Here is an 8011-nt window from a genome sequence, read left to right as displayed (position 1 = left end):
TCAATAAATTGGTGTAAGGGACATGTAATGGAAGAAAACCAATCTTAAGTGGGCGAGATTCGGATGCGAACAGCATGGTGTAAGACTGGAATTCAACAAGATGTTTCTCAGAGACCTTTCTAAAAGTCTAGACTAACTATAGCAATCGACAATTACCAAACTTTCACATAAAGACAATGATTTACTTCACTACAACTTATAAGCGACAAACAGGGCCAAGTAAATGTCAACTCAGATATAGAAGAGAAAAGAAACATAAAGAAAAGGGAAAACATTTGTGAGATGCATAAAAATAATAATTGTCAACCTTTAGTCAAATGTAGTATTCCACCATTCATCATAGAAGGTATAACCATTGTGTTCCGACTTGAAGTTGGAGAACTCCAAAATTATATGTAAAATCCTGAATACCCTCTAATGCTTAGAACTTTCAGATTTATTGCTTTTCTCATCTGATTTGTTTGAGCTGATTTCTGCGTCACTTTCTGTTCATCCAATTCATCCTCTTTCCCGAGAACATACCAGAATTGCATGTTGAGTATCATTTTTCTATAAAAATTCAATCTCATTTTTGTTCGATTTATTTCACTTCTCTTTCCTTTCCTCGAAATCCTTTGTTTCAAATTTTTATACGTTTTTTCTTTTAAGATTCATTTTTTCTGAACTGAAAATTCCATGCAATATCTCATTGCTTCATAAATCTTTAGTCCCAAAACTATTTGATATATTACTTTTCTCATCTGCTTCACTTGAGCTGCTTTCTGTGTCACTGTCTAGTTCTTCCAAATCATCACTTTTCTTACCCATTCCAGCATTTGTATTGGAAGTTGACGATGGAATAATATGTCTGCTATAATATGGTTGCGAGAGATAAGACATATAGTGGGAGGAAGGTTGAAATGCATGGAATCCAAATGGAGAGGACCGATAATGACTGGGAGGATAGGAGTTTGAATGATGCCATGCTGGCATTGGCAAATAGCTACCAGATGGACGTTGAGTAACATATGGAGGAAACATTGAAAATGGTCGAGGCATTGACAATAAAGGTCTTGTCCCAGCAGCTGCTGCTGTTATTATACCCGCAGTAGAAGCTGATGCAGCTTGAATAAGTGGAGATGTTAGAGGAAGAGTAGCTCCCGAAGCAGTCAAAGTATGATGAAATGCCAATGGACCAAATTGTGCTGATGGCATGGGATTCTCAGAACCAGATGGAAAATACTGTGTCATATGTGATACAGGAGGCTTACTGAGGATCAGAGCATGGGATCTCTTCCTTGTTGATTTTCCTGCTGCTACAGCTCTTGCTGACACTGAAGCCGTGGTTGTCACAGCCTGCTGTAAAATCAAACACTTCGAAATTATTAACTCCACTTGACAAAACACGCCATCAACAACATTAGTAAAATTACAATCTTGTCCTTAGGAAATATACAAAATTGAGTATTCATAATGTCCAGACCACACATATCATAGATGATTATAAACAAAATACCCCTGAAACATCAGAATGATAGTGATCTACACAATATATTTACCAAAGAAAAAATCTTATGATATGGACCCTATCCATGACATTCTTATCTTGGGTTTTTCACTTTTCCATAATTGGGGTTTGCATTCATTGTCTCCAATGCAAAAGGAGGATTCAAAGATTTTGCACTGTTTGTTATAAACACACTGGCAAATGCTCATGTAGAACTAACCATGAAAGCGTTAGTTTGAACTTTGAAGCTACCTCCTATATGTTTCAAAACTAACCAAAAAACCTAAGTCTATTAACTATGTACATAAGTGAACACCTTGTTATTACCACACACTCCAATGTTTTAAGTTTCAACTATGACATATCTAACAAATTTGAGTATCTAATCATAGTACATACAAAAATTGTTGCCTTTCAGGTTCCCTCTCCATCTGCTAGTGATTGGCTTCTGAACCTAATGGAATGTTATCATGCTCCTTTAAAATATTCCTTGTATTTTATTCTATGCTACATTTGATACAAATCTCCTGTACTGCAGTTGGAGATCTTCAATTGCATCAGACAGAAGAGAAGCATAGAAGTCACTATGACGCAGTAATTGAAATTTAAGTTTCATATAGATTTTGGTTGTGGTAATAGAAAATGAGGCTTATCATATCCTCTGTAAAAATATCTTACCAGTGGATAGAACATTGAATATGGATGAAATAGCTCCTCCCCTTGAGCATCCTCATCTGACCTACAAATATACATACATTACATCAAAATACAAAAATTAAAACTTGAACCAAGTAGAGAGCAGATTCTGATTTAGAATGTCAAAAAGGAAAATAACTCATGTAAATATGACATGAAACTTAAAGTTTTGGATGGCTCGATTATTAAAAAAGACATTGGTATTATCTGACCATTTTTTCCCTTAAAAAAAAGTTAGATTTGATTAGAAGCACCTGAAATCACGTCATCATGCCTAAGCTGAAAGATAAATGTCTAAAGAGGAATGGGAAATATCAAATATAAGTGTAATATCTGAGCATATGAATAAATGTCATTAACAATAATATAAAATTGTTTCAAATTCTGATTCAAGTTTCAATCCAGAATCAATTAAAAAACACCATCCTTTAAGCATGCATGCTCCTTTTTGGAGGTACATTGATTGCAAAAACTGCTATATATGTATAGAATTTCTGCATAATCTAAGGAGATTTTGTAGGCTATTTTCTTTTTATACTTTTTAAGATGTCTTATTTATATTTTATACATGCTGCTTCAATTCAGGGAATTTTATTTTCATTTTTTTCAATGGGGGAAGCAAGTAGCAGTGTCATAGCTTGCCATGTTTACTTTTTTATTTGGGCTCAATTAAAACATTTCTGCAACTCATATAGTTAAGCCTCACATTTATTAATTTTGGCTCTACTCAAGCTAATACCGCTTTTGGAGATTTTCCATGACTGTCAGTTAAAGTTTAGAGTCAGCCTAACATGCAATGACAAGAATTTCCACTGCTCTAAAATGCTTCTTTCAGTTTTACAAACTCAGATTCTGTTGAATCAACCACGGTCCACAGGTATGGTAATACTGATAACTGCACTAGTTTCGTCAGAAGATAATCGAATTTGGGATTTCCCCCATTATATCTTACATGATAAAGAAGCAAGACCATGCCAAAATCATTTTCTAATTTTTCATTTGATTTATTACAAGAATATATTATTGCTGTTTCATTGGAAGAGTTCTTTTAGGGGAAAATGATTATTTAAATAAGAAGACAATTGCCATGATTTAATTGATACTGAAAAAAATTCCGTTACCAGATTTGTGCATCGACCCCCTACCTCCGGATGTGGATGCTTCTAGGCACAGATTCATAGGTGGGATGTGCCCGGATGCACACAAGAAGCACATTTACCCCTTGTACGTGCATCAAATACACCCATAGGAGGTGGATACTCTTCCTGTGCGCATCTAGAGAGCATGCAGATGCCATGCCTAGTTGTAAATTGAAAAAAGTGAATGTCACTTAAAACATGTGCATTTTAAAAGAGTTTTTCATGATTATTTTCTCCAGAACCCTAAATTGACCATTTATGAGGTCATGTTAAAACATATATTTTCTTTTCTATTTTACTCTCTAATTTAGTCTCCATTCTGGCAATTCAAGCTCAAAGTGATGCAAAAGCATCCTTGGGTCGTTGGCAATCTTGCATCATCCAAAAAGATTTCCTTTCAGTTTGTTTGTTTCCTATTCATTAGGCCAGTTTCTTTTTGTTCTAGGTGGTGATCATTTCTGCTCATTATCTTATGTGATCCTTGTGGCATGGTCAAGGCATCATAAAGATCCTATGTCTAGCTTCATAGCTTGTTTAGAGGTTTCCACATGAATTTATCTTATGATCGGTTATTTTATGTTCTAATGGCCAACTTGGCAAGGTTGGCTTGCGATGGGATTTCATGACATGCAATGCTGATTGGCATATTGTTCTATGTTGTTAAATTTGTAGCCAACCCTCTTGTGAATTCAGATGACATGATGTATCTATTTGAGGGTGTACTTATGGATTTAGGTGCTGACCTATATGTTGTAATACGTTTCCTTTGTCTTGGAGATTATTGATCAGATAAGTTGACTTTTGGTTGGTGATCTTGTATATGAATAGGGTAGAAGTCCTTGTTTTGAGTAGTTGTTGTAGAGGAGAAATAGTTGGTAGACTATCATCCAATTGTGTAAACAGTCAGGCCTATATGCTTGGAATGTAAGAGGGCTTGTGTCCTAAATCTATAATTCACATTTGCAGGCCAACTTGATAATAATTGTGGTTCATGTTTCCTTATTGGCATGTTTTACTGTTGCTTTGTGTTATTATTTCCATTGTGGTGTTTCTGGCTGCAAGATTGAACATCTCCTTCTGGAGGCTTCTCTGACCTTGACTGCATCAAGTGGTATTAGAGGACAAATGCAAGTCTTTGTTTGTAGATCCGGATTCCTGAGCTTGCGAAGTTGTTTACTTGTTGCTTGTGGGGTGGTAGAATTGAGGATCTGACTTACATCAACCAGTAAATTGCACAAGGTGGTCTAGAATAGGATTTGTTGCTGATTGGTGTGACAGAGAGAGTGAAGGACAGATCAGATAGAGTTATGAAGATTGTGAACCCTAGAAATGTTGGTTGTGGGGTGGCAGAGATAGATTTGACCTACCATTGCAAAGGGTTGCACAAGGAAGAGTTGGTGAATTAGTTGGGTGTTAAGTTGGTGATTCTAGGACTAAACAGATTGGTCACTTGAGGCAAATTGTTAGTCTTGGCAGATTGCTTGTTGGTGTAAGGCAATCAACACTTGTAACCAGATCACCAAACCTTCCTTAAGTTTGCAAGAAGATGAATCCTAGAAGGGTAGAGAAAATGATGGAAGAATTTTAAAATGAGTTAAGGCCTGAGAATCAAAACACATTGACTGGAATTAGGAGAAACACTGAGACTGAAGATGAATTTAAGGAAGCTCTTGAAGATTTTGAGACAACTGAAGTTGAGATTCCTATTGAAGAAGAAAGATTGCTGCAATCTATGGCAGAAATGGGCAGGAGTAATTGCGTGCATGTTGCATGTTTTTCTGGTTCATTAAATCCAAAAGAATTAATAGATTGGATTAATGAACTAGAGGATTACTTTGAGCTAAAAGATGTCAGAGATCCACAGAGGGTTAGGTTAGCATAGACTAAGTTGAAAGGTCATGCTGCCTTATGGTGGAAAGAGTTGCGAAGAGATGACAAAGACAATGTTGAACCTAAGATCATTAGGTGGAAAGTTATGGTTTCTGAACTCAAGGCAAAGTTTATCGGAGGATTATGAATTGGAATTGTTTAAGAAACTAGAGAACCTGAAACAGAAAGATTTGACAAGATGACAATCAGATATGGACACAGAGAGTCATCCAAGGAGAAGGTGGCTAGGTATGTTAATGGTTTGAAACTTAACATTCAAGATGAGTTAAGTATGTTGAGGATTAGTATAATGGAAGGTGCTTATTAGTATGCTTTGAAGGCAGAAGATAAGTTGAAGAGAAGACAAGTTACCCCTAGGATTAGGGATAAAACGATTGTTGATAGGAGCAAAGATAAACTTATAATGGAAGAGGAACCTGATCAGAAGATTTATCGAAGGGGCAAACGCAACATAGAGTTCAAAGGTAAATGTTTGAAATAAAATGCCTAGCCTTGAATGACCGATAGAAGTAAAATCATTTGTTATTTTGAAATAAATCTTTCACTTTGCTATTGATCTTTTAAATATTGTTGTTATTATCTTATTAACTATGTCATATCCTTAATAGATTTATTTCTATTTTAATGTTTATTATTATTTATTTAATTGATTTATTGATTTAATTATAATTACTATATTATTATATTAAAATAATATTGTTAATTTTATATTATTAACATGGCTTGAACTCCATTTAATTTAATTAAAATTCTATTTAATTTTATTTCTTATTACTTATTTAATAATATTTTATTATTTAATTATTACTGGAAATAGGGTCATGACAGACTAAAGTTTAAATGGAAAGGAAATGAACTTGTCTTTTGGAACTGATTCAAAAGGAAATATAATATTCTTGACCCTACTGAGAATGGCTGGAATGAGTTTTTTGACATCTGATTCATTTGGTTAATCAGAGGGGCTCCCAGAGACTATATGGCAGACTTGATAGATTTTATGCTGATACTTCTTATTTCTCCTTTTCTGCTGAAGTTGGTCACTCCCCAACTGTGGTTTTTCCAGCTTCCATTCGGATCACTCCCCTATCTCTGTTTGTATTGGTTTTGAGAAGGAATCTCCCCCCATTAGAGACTCTCTTATAAGGCCCTTCAAACTTAACATAGCTTTGCTCCAAGATTCTGATATTTCTAATGCTATCAAGATGGTGTCATATCTTTCAAAAATGTTAATAGCCACCTTAGACCGAGGGAGAAATGGGATGATCTAGTTAATTATTGCAAAGGCATATTCCAAATTACTGGTGAGAAAAGGTGTATGGACCTGAATCTAGAAGAATCTGCTGCTCAGCTTAAACTAAATCACATCAAAATGAGTTATAAGTTAAAGTTGATGATCTTCAGCTAGAAACTGAACTTATAAGGTCAAAAACAATCTTAGGAAGATTCAAAACTACAAGAGCCAAGGACAAAAAGTTAGAGCTAAAATGAATTGGTTACTTGAGGGTGACAAAGGGTCAAACTATTTCTTCAACCTAATCAGACCTAAAAATAAAAGAGAACTTATTGAATCTATTCAAATTAATGATGGGCATACTAATGACCTGGAGGCTGTCAAGAATGTTTTTATTTAATTATTGTTGTTAGTTGTTTTCTTCTGAACATAGTGCAAAGAATCAAGAGGCTCTTACTAAATGCTTGAAGTTGATTCCCAAGAAACTGTCCCATGATAAATCTGCTAGGCTTGAGAAACACATTTCTTTAGAGGAAATCAAGTGTCACTATATCATTGGCTAATGAGAAGTCCCCTGGGTTAGATGGCATCCCTACTGAATTTTATAAGCATAATATTGAATGGATTCGACTGGAATTCTCGTCCCTTTAATGAAGATGTCTATGAACACGGATTGTTGGGGTCCAGCATTAACGTGGGAGTTATTAAACTTTTACCCATATGAATTAAAACTCTGGTCGAAAATTGGAGGACCATTACTCTGTTAAACATATCTTTTGAAGATTATTGCTAAAGTCTTGGCTAGAAGGATAGTTGATTTGTAAAGAAATTTTATTTTTCACTCAAACTAGTTTTATTAAAGGAAGGTATATTTTGGAGACTCTTATTACTAGTTGGAAAGTTATGCATTGGGCTAAGGCTGATGGGCAGAATGTACCAATGGTTCTTCTTGATTTTGAAAAAGCTTATGATAGGATTGAATGGTCTTTCATTATTGGCATGTTGCGAGCTTTTGGCTTTTCTGACTACTTTTGTAAGTGGATTTGAGTTCTTTTTAAAGGCTCTTCTACCATTATTGATATCAATGGCAACTTGACTGAACCCATCCCCCTTCAGAGGTGCATTAGACAAGGCTGCCCTGTTGCTCCTGCTTCGTTTGTTATAGTTGTTGATGCTATCTTTTATATTCTTAGATCCTCAACTCTGGCCTGCCCCCTCAAAGGTTTATGTCTTCCCAGTGGTGATGAGCTTATTAATGCCCAGTTTTTTTATTATAATTATTTGTTCCTGGAATTGTCTGAAATAAATTTTGCTAATGCCTTGGATAGACTTCAGTTCTTTTTCCCTGCTTCTGGTGCCAAAATTGCTCCTCATAAATCTTCAGGCTTGGATGGTCTAACATGGCTCCTAGCTGGCTCCCTTCTCATGGGTGGCAATGGGCTGGCCCCCTTCTCATGGGTGGCAATGGGCTGGCCCCAATTTTTATTGTCAGATATCTAGGAATTCCATTTGCTATTGAGCCATCCACCAAGGATATGTGGTTATGGTTGTCTGAAAAGATTGAAAAGA

At 35.5% G+C, this 8011-nt stretch overlaps 1 protein-coding gene across 1 annotated transcript in view; it reads right to left on the bottom strand.

The window, feature by feature from the left end:
• Positions 1-262: 262 nt before the first annotated feature.
• LOC149535953 (uncharacterized) overlaps positions 263-8011 on the bottom strand; it is a 216343-nt gene continuing 208594 nt past the window's right edge. Inside the window, exons 5-6 of the mRNA XM_089804722.1 lie at positions 2165-2225; positions 263-1338 (exon numbers count right to left, since the gene is read on the bottom strand). Coding sequence (XP_089660848.1) covers positions 694-1338; positions 2165-2225 — 706 coding nt within the window. The 3' untranslated portion in view covers positions 263-693. The remainder of the gene's footprint in view (positions 1339-2164; positions 2226-8011) is intronic.

This window comes from Cupressus sempervirens, chromosome 10 (assembly GCF_028749045.1).
Source record: "Cupressus sempervirens isolate cs-2001-9-10 chromosome 10, ASM2874904v1, whole genome shotgun sequence".
NCBI classification, from domain to species: Eukaryota; Viridiplantae; Streptophyta; class Pinopsida; order Cupressales; family Cupressaceae; genus Cupressus; species Cupressus sempervirens.
The sequence above is the reverse complement of the archived record's forward strand: the minus strand, read 5'-3'. Positions and strand labels throughout refer to the sequence as shown.